This window comes from Sphaerodactylus townsendi, linkage group LG12, assembly GCF_021028975.2.
Source record: "Sphaerodactylus townsendi isolate TG3544 linkage group LG12, MPM_Stown_v2.3, whole genome shotgun sequence".
NCBI classification, from domain to species: Eukaryota; Metazoa; Chordata; class Lepidosauria; order Squamata; family Sphaerodactylidae; genus Sphaerodactylus; species Sphaerodactylus townsendi.
Window position 1 is genome coordinate 34,809,968 of NC_059436.1, and position 17,653 is coordinate 34,827,620.

A 17,653-nucleotide genomic window follows, 5' to 3' on the forward strand; every position below is an offset into this window, starting at 1 on the left:
CAGTATAAACCCTTTTACACTGTTTTAAACCCGTTTACACCATTTTCACACCATTTTCACACTGCTGTTTTTGGCCCATGCGGAATCAGCCCAGGATAATTTTTTCCCTCCAGACAGGGGAGATAGGGGATAGCAGACCATGTGAGTACTTACAAAAAAGTATCAGAATAGTTGAGGCCTTGCCATCCTTTTCTATCTTCACAATAACAATGGCATAATCTTCACAATCTGTTCTCACAATTTCTATGGTTTTCTTACCAACTTCTGGAGGAAATAACAGAAGAAGCCACCAAAACTTAATTATAAACACCCTGCAACCGAAGAGAAGGCTGAAGGCAAAATTTGACACAGTTTGGACCAACTTCTCATTGCAAGTTAAAGCTGTAGCATTTTACATCATGTTAGAGTTCATTTGTGTGTGCATCTATGTCATACTAATTAATATATTCACAAAGTACATAAAAACAAATGTTACATTTCCCTCAGACATACAACACATCTGCAATGAACCCAAATATAAAATGTTATGGTTCAGATGAATTTCCACTGGAAATATGTTCAAATTCAATTCAGACAACATTAAAACGCAATAAAACCAGAGAATTAGAGAAAGGACAAAATCCATTTGCCCAAGTAGCAGAGTACTTAAGGCTAAAATTCTAAGATCACTTTCCTGAGAGTGAGTGCTATTGAATAAAATGTGACATACTTCTACGGAGACCTTAAGATACCTCCCTAAAATGACAGGCAGCTACAAGAATATTTAGCCTAGAGACGCCTCTGCACACCTTTAACAATAAATTCAGGAGAATTCAGTTGGTTCAATGAGAAAAGCTACAGTCATACAGACCAGAGAAGTGGTAATACATCCCATCATCCATTTTCTCAAACTCCATTTCAATGATCTTGCATCCATTTTGCCTGCAAAATGAGATAAAGACAGGGGGTGTGATGTCAGTGCTGAAACATGCCAGCTGGGGTGAAAAATTCATTTGGGAAAGGAAAGTTCTGCAAACTCAAATCTCAGTGCCAACACTCAAATCTATGTTCTAATGAAAACATACTGCAATGATCTGTTTAACAGGATGCTTTTAAAATCTCTACAGCCAATCAGAAGGCATTCTAGGCAAAAAAAAAAAAAGCCTCAGCTGGCCCTGCCCACTATGGAGCAGCAGTTGGTTAGCTCAAGAAAAGAGACAGCAGGGACCATGGTACCCAGAGGCAGCCTGCTGTGGACCCCCTATTTATCCATTTTAGAACAAACAGGACATAGCTGCATAGAAAGCCAGAGAAGCTCCAAGGGGGCGGGGGGTACACGATGCACTGGCTGCACGCCCCTGTGAAGGTGTGGCAAGGGCGTTCCGGGGGCGTGGTGGGGGATCCTGGGGCGGGGTGGGGTGAAGCACACATCAGTGCACCGGGCACTTCCCCCCCCCTTGCTATGCCTCTGTAGAAAGCTAACTATATGATTATCTTTAAATGTTTACCCATTTGGGAGGTAAAAGTTTGTCAAGCAATAGGTCATTCCATCACTACCATCTCCTCTCACTATAAGGATTCTGAATGTTAAATGTGATTCTTTTATTTCCAAAAGTGTGGTCAGTTCATCCTCCCACCAATCTCATACCAGTTCTGTCTCTAAGAAGAGTGAAATCAGTCTCATCCAATATTCACCCTGAACTCTTGCACAGAGAACACAGACTTGATGCATTGTCAGGGCACTTACAAGGGAAAGTTAGAGGTGACTTTCAATTTCCCTTCCTCTGGGAAGCTCATTGAGGCAGTCACCATCTTCGTAACATCCTTTACGATGGAAATATGGAAGCCATTGGATCCTGCGCCAATCACATGCCATGTCCCTTCCATCTGAAGATATAAGAGTGTGTGACTGAACAGGGCCACTGCAGAACAGTTCGCAAAAGCTGGTGAACTAAGGGAAAAGTCTTGAACATAGATGACCTGCTGAAACAAGAATGCTTTAGCACTCGGGCTTATTAAAGATGGCTTCCTAGAGGTGCTGAGGCATGGGCAGCTAGGACCGCAGGGTGGTTGTAGATGCAAGTCTCTACAGAATTGGATTTCAGCTTAGGTCAAGTGCAAAGGAAGTATAGTAAGAGGCAGGCAGAATGGCTGAAGGCAGGGAAATGAAGGGGTTGGAAAGCAGCTGGAGAATCTTCCAGACAAAGTGCCTCCCCCCCAAAAAAATCAGTTGGCCTGACAAATGACCCGAAAGTGTATATAGGCAGATCAGCGAGGAAACAGTGGCCAGTGTGGGTTAGTGAAGTATGCTAGACAGAACTGCAGAGGCTTTTTCCATCATCTCTCTGAAGCCCCACAAAAGAATACAAATCCAGAGGTGTATAGTTTCAGTTCTGGTAACTCCTAACAGTACAAATGAAAGGAAATTATTAGGAACATATTAAGAAGGAAATTATTAGGGACATTTTTTTTTAAAGCAGTGGAGCATACCTTCTTCTCAAAGGTTATCAAGATGGGACTGGTGGATCCAAGGCGCCTCAATGAAAATGCACCAAATGAAGCAGTCCCTTCCTCTGCTCCATTCTGGCTTACTTACCTGACTGTCGTCTCCAGTACATTCGGGTTCAGCATGAACACTGCAGAGCAGGGCAAGCCCCAACCAAAACAAGCCCCAACCTTTCATCATCAGCTTTTCCTTCCGGACTTTTCAGTAAAATAGATATCTGAGAAACTAAAAGGAGTTTGACTTGGGTGTTCTGAGGTTTCCTTTTTAATGGAGCCCTTGAGATCTTCCTCCTCCTTCTGACTTGCGTCATATTCCCATCATCTTTCATCCCCCCCATTCAGTCACTTCAGAGATAAAAGGTTATTAATGGCATGGTCATGATTGCTGCAAAGGTCACTTGATGCATGACCTCACAGAATACAAAGAATCATTGCAGTTAGCCAAACAGAGGGGCAATAAAGTTGGCCAAGGCCCCAGTGGGCATTTGACCAGCAGCCAAGCAGACACTATTTCAGTCCTCTTAACTGGAAGGTCACCATGTAGCAGTTAACAGGTACAAACATAGTTCTTATAATTTCCCTGGTAGATTCTCTGGAAGATTCTTTGGAACCGTGCCTCATAGCAGACTTTGTGCCCATGTGAAATTTTATTTTCAGAATTTTTTTTGCACTTGTGCATGTATTTCCTTCCAGAACTTTTTCACTTTTTTACATGACCACTACATGTGATAAAATGACCCCACTTCTTCTTGACTTTTCCAACAGGTTCGTTTATATTTTTTATTCATGTTCCTAATATCTTTTGGGGTAATATACCATCTGTAGAACATTTTATACCAGTTTTCTCTAAGAGTTTGACAACTTGTAAATTTTATATTTTCCATCCACAAGGATTCCCAGTGTTGCAAGATATTTCTTTTTGAAAAATTTTCACTCATTTTACCATACATCCATTCGCTTGTTCCATTGCATATCATGCTTAAGTAAGATCTTGTATATTCTTCCCAACAGATGTTTCTGTTGCGCTATTTCTATTTTAAATTCTGTCATTTCTCTTAATGCTCCTCCTGTTGTTTTCAATTTTCTTCTAAGTCTTGATGAAAATGTTATCCATTGTATTTTCTTTCCTTTGTCTTTCACTTCCTGCCACGACTTCCCCTCTGTACTGTAATCATTATGTTATTTATATATGTGACTTGATATGGTTCGTGATAGATAGGGCATGAGAGTTTGTTTAGAGGTTGAATGGTCTTTACAAGAAACATGTGACTCATTTTGAAAGGTCTTACTCTGGCCCACCTGCATCCTGGTCTAGGGATGCAGTGACAACTTCCTTTATCTCTGTTCCTGACCACAACAAGTCCTGGAGTGGACTATGGTCGATTCCCCTCTTCAAAAATGATAGTAGATACAAACCATTTTGGTTAGATTTGGGACCTTTTGAGCACGGTTTCATGGTCCCCACTGCAGCTTCTGCCCTCTTGTTCCCAGAAACGCTGCAGCCACGCAGGAGTCCCCACTGCTCCAGATTGACCACGCTTTTTAAAAAAAGGTCCACTTTCTTCCAGGTTCTAAAAAAAATGCATGCTGAGGGGGCAGGAGTGCCAGAAAAGGGGTGAAAGCGTTTTCAACACTGCTGCAGTGGGTAGTTCTGCTGGAAATCTCGATATTTGGAATGACGAGCATGAGTGGGGAATCGACCTATGGCAGTCCAAACCACTGGTCTGGATTAAAGGAACAGAGCTGTGAAAACACCACATGGAGTTAGGGCTGACAAGTTCCAAGTATGACCTGGAGATCTCCCAGAATTACAATTGTTCTTCAGATTTCAGACCTGGAGTTGGCAACCCTCCATCAGGTGGTTCCCCTGTTGATTTAACCTATCAGAGACTGGATCTTCAGGTGTTGAAAGAGAGAAGGAGGATCCAGGCACAGGTGTTCTTATATCCTGAGGCCCTATATCTTTACTGCATGACCATTACTGTCTAAAATCCATTCCCTGAAGAGAAAAGGAGGGCCTTTCTTTATATACCTTCCCCAAAAAGGGGGGAATACAACCTTTCCAGATGCACCCACAGGGAGAAGAAACAGATTTGAACAAGTTTCCTGAATCTCCATGTCAGAATATGGAAAGTAAAGTGAAACATTTGCTGCACTCATGAGTCATTGCAGAGTCCTTGCAGAGATGTGAACCAAGATAAGACAGGATTACGTGCAGGTGCAGAAGGAATGTTAGTGTGGTGTGGTGTGTGGTGGTATAGCATTGCTGTGTGAAGAGTTCTGTAGTTGGTCGGAGAGAGAAAGCAACTGCTCGTTCAGTGTGCGTTTGTTTTCTAAAGCAACAAGATAAAAAATCCTTCCTGCTGGAAAGAAAACAACTGTCTCTGTCTCTTCCTTGTGTCGTCTTGCCTGACCTGGATTGGTGAGCTGTGGGAATGCGCTGACACTCCATTCAAGGAAGGAATGTTTTGTGGCTCCCTCCTCTCTCTTCAAAAAAACACACAAAACAAGGTATTGGGATGCAATTTCTAAATCTATTTATTAATAGCATGAGGAGCCTTCTGTCCCAAGACTGGGCAAAGGTCAAAACCACATGGCACAGGAAATAACTTCTTATGAGCTGATGCTGGCATCTTCTGGTACACTGGCATCAGACACCTATAATACAAGAAGGATAGGAGGTGATTGAATGTATCTGTTTACAGCAATTTATACTGTTAGTCCACCTACCCCAGTATCCTCACTCTAACTGGCAGCAGCACTGAGGGAGTGATAAGTCTATCTTAAAATTTCCTACCAGATATTGTTCACTGGAGATACTGAGAACTGATACAGTCATGTATAATTAATTATGGACATGTTAATGAAACTGGAGAATAGTTTGAAGATCAAGACAAGAAATTTGAAAATGTTTCAGGTTATACTTACCGTGCTAGATTTTTGATGCATCAGTTTTGAGTTTATATAACAGTTGTTAGCCAAATACTATATTTGTTGGTTATATAGATTTAAGTTTTTACTATAAATGTTAATGTTGTGAGGGTCTGATATGGATTAGATGGTCTCTAATAGCCAAATATATAGTTGACAACTCCAACGTAGAGCTAGCAATCAAAGGGGACAGAGATTCCACAAATTAGCACTATATAATGATGCAATGTCATGTCCAGTTTTGTAGCAGGAAGTGATGTCACAGCATAGTTTCAACACCAATTTTCCCCTCACTTTGCTCCCACTGCTCCATCAAGCAGTAGCAGGAGTCTGGGACAGGTGCCATAGCAGGTAACCTGGTAACCACTGACCTAAAAAGCTACATCTGTATTTTGCTGGCACTGAATCGGTATTTTAAAACTCACCTTCTCCCCCTATTCCTCATCTGGACAGGCCACTATGAAAACAAAATGAAAGGGGGTATATGATTATTGCATCTCTCAAATTATTATCAAGTGCAATTTATTATCAAACGCAAAGACAAACATGCATTTCATCATTTCAAATATACATGGAGTCGACAAGCTTTCAGGACTTCTGCTCAACTGGTTGTATCTATGTATAGTTACTAAGCAATGAGGGACACATACCTGTGCATGCTTAGAGTCAAAACCCTCTATCATTAATCCATGTGATCCAGAAGGAGACCCAAACAATATCAATAAACATTATACATCCTAGCCCCTAATTTGAGCCCCCCACAACGGTATATACTAGAGGCAATCAGTATTGGCAAAATGACAAGGAACCATCCAGTAGCACAAAAAGCTTTCTAGAGCCAGATTAGCGTAACTTGTTATGACAGTTATTGTAGCCCACGAGAGATAAACGATATATGAAATAATGTATCCTGAGCAGCTATCTCAGTCCTGAATCAGTATATGGAGCTGCTTTGGTGCCATGGCAATCACTGATATGTAGGTTTGCCAGGAGAAACCAGCAGAAGTTGGGGCACAAGTACATGGGGAATGGAAGTGGCATCTTGCCATTAGCCCAACAGCGATTTTTTTTTGGTTTATTTTTTCCCCACCACTTGGAGTAGCAGTGGGAAGAGTGGGGTGCTGGCAGATGGTATCCCACCAGAGCAGGAGGCCTGGCAATCCAGCTGATATGTTTTCCAGTACCTAGTTGTTTCTCTCAAATCAAAGGGTGAATCCTGTCTTTCCTCCACCTTGGAGCAGGTGGGGTTTCAGAAGACCCCAGGAAGCATGATGTTTTGAGTTGCAGGAAGTGCCCACAGGAAATAACTGCCCATCCCATGTTTGGTTTTGATTCTCCAAGTATTCTATCATTCTTCTATCACGGATGCAATCCTTCCCCCCTTCAAAACCACTCTCTGCGCTAACGTTACATCACTAGTCCGATATGAAATTGATAAAGATGATCCAACCAAACTGGCTTCTTTGTATTTCTGCCTCAACATTCCATCACTAGTTCAATATGACAAAGAGAAAAATTTAAATTCCTTTTGAAAATGGAGGAGGGTAAAAAGAAAATGGCTGAAGGGGAGGTTGGGAAACTACATGGGATGTAAATAAGGGTCCTGTGTTTGGTGAAGCGGACGACTAAAGACCTTTTCAATAGCATCACACCCTCAAGGGAAGCTGGCTCAGAAACACATAGAAAAAACATCACAATTAAAATGATCAGAAAAGCAGAGGAAAAATGAAGGAAAAACATTTTAGAAAGAGGAAAAATGTGCGGAATTCAAAGAAAAGTAGAATTTGGTGGCAAGTTACATTGTAAATAACTTGTGTGGGAAAAGGCAATAGATTATTCTTTTTTACAGTGTTATAGCAATGAACACATGTACGTTGGTAACGCAGAAGAGGAAATCGGCAAACATATTCCCACTGCTGTGGACAAAATTCAGAAATAAAACACACAAAAGAGGAAATTACGAATACACCACCTCCATTTGCACGCCAGACTCCAAAGGTCAAGGAATGCATTATAATGGGAACTCTGGAAGCATTCCAAAATGTGAGCTAGTTAAAGGTCAACTACAGAGTGTGTGCTCCGTAGCGGGCGTCTTTGCATCTGCATGCTGAAAACTGCAGAAACTGTACACCATGTTCTGTATTATTTCCCCCTTCATAACCAATTCAGAGCCAAGTTCCTCTCGACCTTATTGATGGGCTTAGAGTGCTGGACAGACCAGCAGAAGACATTTTATCTATTAAACAATGAATCCAGCTATGCCTAGAGCAAACGGCGAGGTTTTTATGCATGGTCATAAACAAACAATCTTAATTTTGCTTTATATGTTGTCTTTTTAAAAAATTTCATATGTTGTTTGGGGGTCTTTGTACTATGCCATTAAAGGTTATCTGTTATCTGTTACTACAGAGTGTGTGAGAGAAGAAACGGAACTCAACCTTCACTATTTCTTTCACTACAACATTCTAGCCACGTCTCCATCTCTTTGATCTTACCTTCATGGGGAGTGAAAATTTGCTCATCTGTGAATCCTGAATTGTTGGCACTTTCCAAAAACTTCTCCTTAAGCTCTGGAGTTACTTCAGGTTCCTTGGCTGAATAAATAAACAAGCAGAAATCAGATTTCATCCATCTAGAATTTCATGTCTTCCAGAATAGGTGTCGCAGTCTGCATCAAAGAGCAATGCAAAGCAAGTCCTCAAATCATGAGCAGTGGAAGGTTATGTGGATGAACTAAAGTGCTTTGGGAAGTTTGTCCAATCCACAAGTTAAGATCCTCTACTCAAACCCTGCTCTCTGTGTCCCTGCCTACAGAGGCAATGTGGGCAGTGTCCAGAGACTCGGCTATTTTATTTAGTTCTATAAAAACATTTATATTGTGTCTTTCCTCGTGATGCAAGGCTTACCATAACAGTTAAAACATTTTTCAGTCAAAAGCAAACATAAAAAATAGCAAACCCCAAATCCCCCATGGTGCCTCTGGAATTTCTTTCCCATTGAGGATTACCTCAGCCTGGCACCCTCCTTGTTCTCCCTTAGGCACCTGACCAAAACAGTTCTCTTAGCCTGGACTTTTCATTAAAGCCATCCATTGCTTTTAGATTTTTTAATGCTCAGCAGGGTGGTAGGGTTGCCACCTTCCATGTGTGACCTGGATATCTCCTGCAGTTCCAACATCTTCAGGTTGCACAGGCCAATTCCACTGAAAGAAATGGCAGCTCCAGAGGGTGAATTTTATGACATCACATCCCCTCTGAGTTTCCTCCCCACCTCAAACCCCAACTCCCCCCAGGCTTTCCTTCTAAATCTGCAGGAATTTCCCAAGCAAGAGTTGGCAACCCTAGCAAGGGCAAGCAGGCAGGTGTGGTGGATGGCCATTGAAAAGGACAGAGGTTTGGGAGAAGGAAGAAGGAGGCAGAGGTGGCCACAGCAGCAGGAAGGGAGGCGGGAAGCTGAGAACGAGGGACAGGAGTGCAAGTAGAAGAAATGAAGCGGCAGCAGGAAGGGAGGAAAGAGAAAGGAGCAGGCGAAAGAAGAAGAAGAACATGGGTGGGAGGAGGGGGCAGCAGAAGTCCCAGGAAGAAAGGGGCAGGTGCCAATTAAGAAGAGGCGGGCACAGAGGTGTATCTAGGGTGGCATAACCAGGGCAGACTTTAGAGGCAGTGTCTGCAATTTAAAGCTGGACCCCGCCAGGCTGAGCCAAGCTGATCTGAGCCCAGCACTGAATTGCTGGCTTAGTCTGGCCAGGTCCAGCTTTATACTGCTGGCTCTGCTTCTGAAGCAACACCTTCAAAGTCCATGTGGATTTCAGAGGTGGAGCCCAAAGCTGAATGCTGGGCTTGGGCCGGCCACAAGGGACGGAGAGAGGGAGGGAAGAAGAGAGAGGGGTTTTCAGTGCTTGTCCGAGGTGCTGTTCTCCATAGGTACATCCCTGGGAGGGCATCGTTGGGAAAGGAGAGAAAAGTAAGGGTGGGGAAAATGAGCTGGAGCAACAAGCGAGGAACAGCAGGAGAAATTCCCTGTGAGTTTCCTGTAGGTGCCTACCTGTTTTCTGTGTTTCCTGTACAAGCAGACAATCCCAGCACTCTGACTGCCTCTCTTTCACAACACACATCCTCAACTCTCCTTATTTTGTAGCAGTAAGTTCAAACACTCCTGTTTACCATAACAATGGTACTTTCAATGCACTTTCAATCTACTTCCAATGCACTTTGAAGCTGGATTTTACTGTGTGGAATAGCAAAATCCACTTTCAAACAATTGTGAAGGTGGGTTGAATTTGCACTATGCTGCATGTGCGGAAGGGGCCAAAGTTCCCCAGGTATTATCTACGAACAATTAACACTCGAAGCAGGCCATTCTGAGTCAATAACAGAACAAAAGGATGGCCCGCCAGCAGCGCTGAGGAGAAGCTATGTCAGTTTTTTCGGCAAGTCTACTGTGATTTCAGCCTATAGGTTAAAAGAACCTGCATGAGCCCCCAGCGTTTGAACAAAAGCAGCAGGGTCCCCAAATTTAGATGCACCCTTAAATGAAGAAGATACACAGCTAACTAAAAATGCTTGTTCATGAGGCCTCGTAATATAATTCACAACATGCAACGAGAGCACGGCTAAAGGGTTCACATGAAAATTATTCTGAGCCGCTTGCAAAGTTATTCTGAGCATCCACTTGCGAAGCGCCTATCTTAATACTTCAGTTTGCAGGGAACAACAAAACTTTTAAAGTAAAATAGCTTTTGTTTTTGGTGTCTAGACAGCTGACTATGCCTGCTCAGAATGTCATTTAGCATCCTTAGTCAAGGGAATAGCAGGAAAGCAATTTGGCCAATATTAACAAAAAAAATAACTTGGGTAGTTGCTAATGGTGCAGGGTCAAATGAGTACAGCTTCCAATAGCTGCCTTCCAGCCCTTGACATTGGGCGTTTCCCCACTCTCGTCGATCCCCCCTATGCCGTGCGCCCGGGTGTCCCCATGACCCCGCGCTCTGCGCAGGGTCATCAAAAGGCACCATTCAGAAGAGTGCCAGGGATGTCGCGCCCTGAGGGGGCGCGACAGCGGCAGCGTCGGGGCGGCTGCACTGTCGCCACCCCTGTCGTGGGGAGTGCCTGGGGACCCCGCGCTACTTGAGGAGAGTAGCGCGGGACTTAAGGTAAGTGGGGAAAGGCCCATTGTGATTCCTCCTTGCAACTTGCCCTGAAAGGAAGGCCCTAGAAATGAGAACCAATATTTCTTTTTACCTCAAGATGAAGAGAAGACAGTAGCAACCCCTTGAATACCTACTATACAACCCCAGATGATTTGAGATCTTCCCACGGTGTTCCATTGTTGCACGGATCAGGACATATGTTTCACAATCTGTAGCCATAACTTCCATCTTTTTTGTGGTACCCCATTCTGGAACGGAGGAAAAAAGGAGTCACCAAAATGTAACGAGAGACATCCTGTTCCTAAAAAGCAGGCTCGTACTGAAAGCAAAATTTAGCAACATTTGTATAGTTTCTATTTCTAGATTTTTTATCATCATTATTATTTACCTACTCCACCTCAAAAGGTTCTGGCATTTTAGCCCATGTTAGAGCATCAACTCAAATAAAAATCAATTATAGAAAATATCAGTTTGTTCATAGGAAAAGAAGAGAAGTTGGTTTTATACCCTACTTTTCTCTACTTTTAAGGTGTCATAAAGCAACTTACAGTCACTTTCCCTTCCCCTCTCCATAAGAAGAAAAGTTTGTATTTATACCCCCCACCTTTCTCTCCTGTAAGGAGACTCAAAGGGGCTTACAATCTCCTCCCCCCCACAGCAAACACCCTGTGAGGTGGGTGGGGTTGAGAGAGCTCTGAAGAGCTATGACTAGCCCAAGGTCACCCAGCTGGCATGTGTTGGAGCGCACAACCTAATCTAATTCCCCAGTTAAGCCTCCACAGCTCAAGTTCAAGTGGCAGAGTGGGGAATCAAATCCGGCACTCCAGATTAGAGTGTACCTGCTCTTAACCACTACGCCACCGCTGCTCCCTTGTGAGGTGGGTGGGGCTGAGAGAGTTCTGAGAGAACTGTGACAAGCCCAAGGTCACCTAGCAGGCTTCATGTGGAAGGAGTGGCCAAACCAACCTAGTTCCCCAGATCAGAATCTACTGCTCTTAACTACTATACCGCGCTGGGTCTTAACCAGTACATCTACCAAATGCATCAAAAGAAGTGTCAGTTTTGCCCCCCAAAATACAACCTGAGCAATGAACTCAGTGAGAAAATGCTAAGATTCAGATTCAACTTGCTTATTAGATTTCAGAGGTTCACATTAAACCCAGAATTACATTATAGGTGCCTAGGACTGATTACACATTGGTGCTCTTCAGGGCAGAACTTCTGTTATGGACAGCTCCCCCCCTCCCACACACACACACACACACACATTCACTGCGTTGCAGATCTGATAATCTCTGCTGTTTGTAACAGCAGGCAAAGAGCACCCCTTTCCCTTGCTTTTCAGGGAGAGATGAAAGAAATGGGCCTGTGTTATTCTTTTTTGCTCCACCCCACCTCCCGCGCACTACTTCCACCCTCACCAAAGATTGGAAGGGCTTTTAACTTTCCCCCCCAACTTTAAGCATATTTAAGCACTTGTACAGTATTGTGGCATTAGGTCTATCGAAATAATGAATTTAAAATTTAAAATTCTCAAGCAAGAGAAAGTGTCATCCATTAAATCAAAGAAAACACACATTTCTGTCTTTTTGGTTAGGACTGTCGTGGTGGGAAGTGCCACCAAGTCACAGCTGACATTAAGACCCCATAGGGTTTTCAAGGCAAGAGACATCTGGAGGTGGTTTGCCATTGCCTGCCCATGTGGGGTTGAGAGAGTTCTGAGAGGCTCAAGGTCACCCAGTGACTTTCATGTGGAGGAATGGGGAATCAAACCCAGTTGTCCAGATTAGATTCTGCCGGATTCCCCCTTCTCCCAAAAAGAATAGGAAATTCCTCCAGTTGATTTCTAAAAAAAATTGTAATCACATGGTAATAAATTAATACACATGCGCCCACATCCAGTTTTTATGATCCAAAGAAGTCACATGGTTAAAAGAGGAACCTCAGTCATACAGACCTGAGGAGTGGTAGAAGGTTCCATCATCCAGTTTCTGAAGCTCCAATTCGATCTTCTTGCATCCATTTTTCTTGCTAAATGTGATAAAGGTAAAAAACAAGTCAAGTCAAGAGGAGACATTTTCAAAGTCATCTAGTAATCTAGATGTAAGACGATGTGTTCATCGGGGGTCTTCACAGACGTGACCAAACTTCCAGAATGCAATCCTCAAAATTGTACCTGTAATCAAAAATTCTATAAATGTATCTATCAGGGCTGGCTATGGAAAGCAGGCGATTCTGCATGTGCTCAAGACCATTTTAAATGTCTTTCCACTAATATCAAATGACACTATTACTGTGAGCTATTATTACTATTATAGATTGAAGTATTATTGCTTGGCAACCTGTGCATAGAGATTTCTTCAGCATCTCGTGGGGAAAGGCAAGGAGCAATGAGGGGCCCTAGAGCCCTGTTCCGTTTTCTACTCAGGGTCCACGTGTATTTGGACTTGTTTGTACAAGCATGTGAACTAAGCTGTGTGATCTCAGCCCTGAAATTTGCCAGTTGGCCGCTAATATTAATTTGAAGAACTGAAATTATGCTGAATCAAATTATATTTTTAAAAATATCAAATTGAGTTCTGCTAATTAAAATGTTTGCAACCTAACCAAATATGCATCCTATTCGCTTTAAATGCTTACTAAGTACGTTGCAAGGAGTAGACTATAGGGCAGTGGTGGCGAACCTATGGCACGGGTGCCAGAGGTGGCACTCAGAGCCCTCTTTGTGGGCACGCAAGCTGTCGTCCCAGTTTGGGCACTCGGCAGTGGCATAGCGCCAAGGGGACGAGGGGTATGTGATGTACTGGATGCACGCCCCTGTGGGGGTGTTGCAAAGGTGTGGCGAGGGTGTTCCGGGGGTGGGGAGGGGGTGTTTCGGGACATTCTGGGAGCATTCCAGGGCAGGGCGGGGGCGTGGAAGGGGCACAGGGTGCACATGTGCTCCAGGTGCAGTTTCCCCGTGCTCCGCCCCCGGCACTCAGTCTCTAAAAGGTTCACCATCACTGCTAAAGTGTTACTTTAAAATGTTTAATAACACTTTTAAGACCACGTAAGCTACACACATCATCACCTCCATCTTTTTCCCCCCATCTACATTTCAAAAGCAAAACAAGAAGAATTCCAGTTTTGAAATGTCACATCTCAAATCCAGAATTACAGATAAAAAAAATTTTCAAGATTACCTATTAGTGCGGCCCCTGCCAAGAGTGCTAAACCTTCGGCATTCATATCAAATGCTAATATGTTAAAAAAGCATTGGTCATGCAAGATACTTACCCAGGGAATTTCGTGCTGATCTTTACTTTGTCATTTGTGCTGCTGATATGACTGACCAACATCTTCACACTGCCCTTGTGCTTCAACATGTGCTCGCAGTCAGTTGCAAAGAGATTCATAAACCATGTCCCGTCCAACTGAAGACAGAAAGTGATTTCAGCAACCAAAGTTGGTCTTTACGGAAAGCCTAGCAAAAGCTGTTAAAACTACGTTAAAAAATCTTGAACATGGACATCCATTGGGAATAAGAAGAAACTCCTGTTTAGCCCTTGGACTTCACCTGGTCTTTTTATCAGTGCTTGAGGTACGGGCAGTGATGAATGTGGGATGGCTAGAAATGTAAGTCACACCAGAATGGGACTTGAGTTGAGGAGGAGGAGGTGCCAGGGAAATCTAGCAAGGGTCTGGTGCAGAGGTAACAAATGTTGGCAGAAGAACTGGGAACAAGGTTTACCAGCTTCTAGATGGGCCATGCAGTTCTTCTGGAATTACCACTGATCTGACCTCGAGACCAAAGAGATTTGTTCCCCTGCAGGAACAGCAGTTTGGGAAGAAGGAGTCTATGGCACCACCTCATCACTTAGCTCCTTCCTGAACATAGAGTCTGCTCTGTCAGGTATTGCCCACAACTCTCTAGGAATTTCCCAAGCTAGAGTTGACAACCATACAGAGAACAAAGAAATGAAGCAGGGAAACTGAGGTGTTGGGAGGCACTCAGGCTCATTCCGCACATGCAGAATAATGCACTTTCAAACTGCTTTCAGTGCTCTTTGAAGCTGTGCGGAATGGCAAAATACACTTGCAAACAGTTGTGAAAGTGGTTTGAAAAAGCATTATTTTGCGTGTGTGGAAGGGGCCTTGGATTCTTATAGGCAAAGTGAAGGCTCTTTCTACCATCTCTTTACAGCCTTCAAAGGAACATATATCCAGAAACAGTCACTTCTCATTCCAGTTACACCTCCCAATATAAATTAAAGAATTGGGAACATAATATTGGAAGCATTCCTTTTTTAAGTGGAGCACCAGACCCTTGAAGATTGCCATAACTGGGGTGGGTGTTGGGTGATGTGGCAGTTTCATTATAAACTTTCTACCTGAAACCAGCAATCCTGTTTTATATTTTCATCTTGTGCAAAGTGACCACAATTTGAAAACTTTTGCCTTATACATACAGCTCCATATTATAAAAATGGAGCAGGTGGCATTTTTCCAGTGAGAATGCCTTCTGAAATATTGGATAGAACCAGCCAAATATACTGTGGAAGAACAGAGCTGATAACTTTATCTCAAATCCCACATTATGGAAGTCAAGAGGCACACCTAGATGGAATGGATGGATCCAAGGAACTCTGGTAAAACCCAAACTAGGTGAAGCAGAACCTTACTTAGCCATTCAGAGGTTCTTACCTGGGTGTGATCTAGAGAACATTCAGATTCAGCATTGACGGTGCAGAGAAGGGCAAGCCCCAATCCAACCAACCACAGCTTCATCTTTGGTGCTTCTCTTTCTGCTTCACAAAATAAAAATGTGAGATACTGAGAGGAGGTTGACTTGGGTGCTCTGAGGTTGCCTTTTTATAGTGCTCTGAAGAGCTCTCCAGTCTTCCAAGTTGCATCATCCCACCCATCATCTCTTGCCCCCACTCTGCCACATACACAGCTTTGGAGATCTCAGATTATTGTTGGCATGGTCAAGATTCCTGGAGAGATAACTTGATAGAGGACATCACAGTACACAAGCCATTGCGTTCTCAAAATATACTAGGCATTTATGTTGGCCCAGACCCCAATGGGCATTTGGTATAGAACAAGTGAGTCTTCTTTTCTAAAAAGCGTGTGTGGGGAAGATACAGTGAACTATGAGGTCAACATGAATAAAAATAAGCCTTGTTTTCACTATTATATTCTCTACCCTGTCTTTCTAATAATTTTCTAATAATGTCTGCCAAGAACCCAAAAGAGAAAGTCGTAAAAGCTGAGGGCACAAGACTGGGCTTCTGCCATTTAAACAGAGATAACAGGACATGGGTTGTTGTTAATCTTAGAGATATTTAGGTCTGTGATGAAGAACTGGGCCTTTCAGTTGCACAAACCAGAGACATAGGCTCATTCCGCACATGCAGAATAATGCACTTTCAAACTGCTTTCAGTGCTCTTTGAAGCTGTGCAGAATGGCAAAATCCACTTGCAAACAGTTGTGAAAGTGGTTTGAAAACGCAACATTTTGCATGTGCGGAAGGGGCCATAACATCATGCTGGAAAAAAAGAGGGTTTGTTTCGCAGTCATGCCTTCATTAGGATTAGGATCATGTCTTCATGTACTGGTCATTGTCCTATAAACACTCACTCACACACGCACACACACACGCACACACACAAAAACCAGCGGTAAAAAATGGGTTACCAGTTTCTAAGGGGGACTCACCTGTTGTGGATAGAGATGATTGCTCTGAAAATGTGTAATGAAACCAGATTCTTTGATTGAATATCGGAAGAACTTCAGTCCTTTCATCCTGTAATGTTTGGGATTCCAGGTGTACAGTTGGAAGACACATGATAATGCCCTTTTGTTGCAGGTTATCAATCCTGACAAGACTGAGGTACTGTTGGTCAATAACAAAGGTCTTTGAGTACTAAGGACACAGCCTATCCTGGAATGGGTTACACTCCCCTCGAAGAAGTGGGTTTGTAATTTGTGTGCATCCCTAGATCCTGTGCTATAGCTAGGGGCCTTATGTCACAGATCACTTATCAGTCGCATTTGCAACCCCACCTACAGCCATTCCTCAAATAACATGATCTGGCAAGTGATCTGTGTTTTGATCACATTTAGGTTAAATTACTGCAATATACTTAAAGTGGAGCTGCCTTTGAAAAACCGTCCAGAAACTTCAGTTGATGCAGAAAAAAAACCCAGCAACCCGACTATTGCTGGGAGTTTCATATAGGAATCATATCACCCCTGAACTGAGAGATCTGCTCTGGCTGTCCATTCATTTCTAGGCACAGACTGACAACTTCAGTCTTTCTGGGTGAGTGACAAGAATCATGTAAGGTTGCCAGATGCCTGACAGTGCGGTATTTTCATTGATTTGGGGGGAGGGGGGGGATACTAGTCATTGAAATGTCTGGTGTGTTTTTTCACACACACACCAATCATCAGCAAAAATACCAAACTGTCTGTCAACATTTGGCATCCGGCAATCTTACCAAGCCCAAACAGTATGAAAGACAGTGTTTGGGTTTGATGTAGGCAGATTTATGTTGGTCGCAGAATCTTCACTTGGTACAGTGAGCAGCAATCAATTCTAGCTGACTGTTGAGTATACCGGTGTGCTACGTCTGTTTCAAGAAAGTATTCCTCTAATTCCAACGTTCAGTATTATGCTCTCAGTTTAATAAGAGATTAGCTTGCTCCCAAAAAAAGAGATTAGCTTGCTCTGCAATTTGGCCCTGTAATTCTCTGTAATTTTCCTTTAGCCTGCATTATGATTGCATTTATATACTACTTTCTAAGTGTTTAAAACATTTCATGTACACATTATTATTTGCGTGGAGAGGGGTGATTATTCACTGCTGCTCTGCCCTGCAACAAAGGAACATTTCCTTCGGGACAGAGATTTCCTTGTAGGTGCGCTCTGTGTTATGGCGCCGCAGATCCTGAAAGCTATGCAGTTGGTGAGAAAGGGGAACCTCGCTTCAGGGTTCCCACTCCTTCCAGTATCTCCCCTCTTCCCACTCCTCATGGGCATTTATGGGGGATCTATGGCCAGCTTTTGCAAGAAGCACAAAAATATCAATATAACTCAGAAA

General features: G+C 43.2%; 1 protein-coding gene across 1 annotated transcript; it reads right to left on the reverse strand.

The window, feature by feature from the left end:
* Positions 1-4,998: 4,998 nt before the first annotated feature.
* Positions 4,999-15,407, reverse strand: LOC125441430 (allergen Fel d 4-like). The gene is made up of 7 exons (XM_048511984.1): positions 15,248-15,407; positions 13,841-13,977; positions 12,522-12,595; positions 10,699-10,812; positions 7,911-8,009; positions 5,841-5,872; positions 4,999-5,142 (listed from the first exon to the last, which is right to left on the reverse strand). The coding sequence occupies exons 1-6, from the start codon at positions 15,329-15,331 to the stop codon at positions 5,850-5,852; spliced, it is 531 nt and encodes a 176-aa protein (XP_048367941.1). The 5' UTR covers positions 15,332-15,407; the 3' UTR covers positions 4,999-5,142; positions 5,841-5,849.
* Positions 15,408-17,653: the final 2,246 nt, after the last annotated feature.

What these genes read in the sequence shown, in the direction of transcription:
- LOC125441430 (XM_048511984.1), bottom strand. Translation starts at nt 15,331, where the DNA reads ATGAAGCTGTGGTTGGTTGGATTGGGGCTTGCCCTTCTCTGCACCGTC. An exon ending in GTTCTCTAGATCACACCCAG is followed by an intron (nt 13,978 to 15,247) that starts GTAAGAACCTCT and finishes TTCTGTCTTCAG; the next exon opens with TTGGACGGGACATGGTTTAT. An exon ending in AACCTTCTACCACTCCTCAG is followed by an intron (nt 10,813 to 12,521) that starts GTCTGTATGACT and finishes CCTCCGTTCCAG; the next exon opens with AATGGGGTACCACAAAAAAG.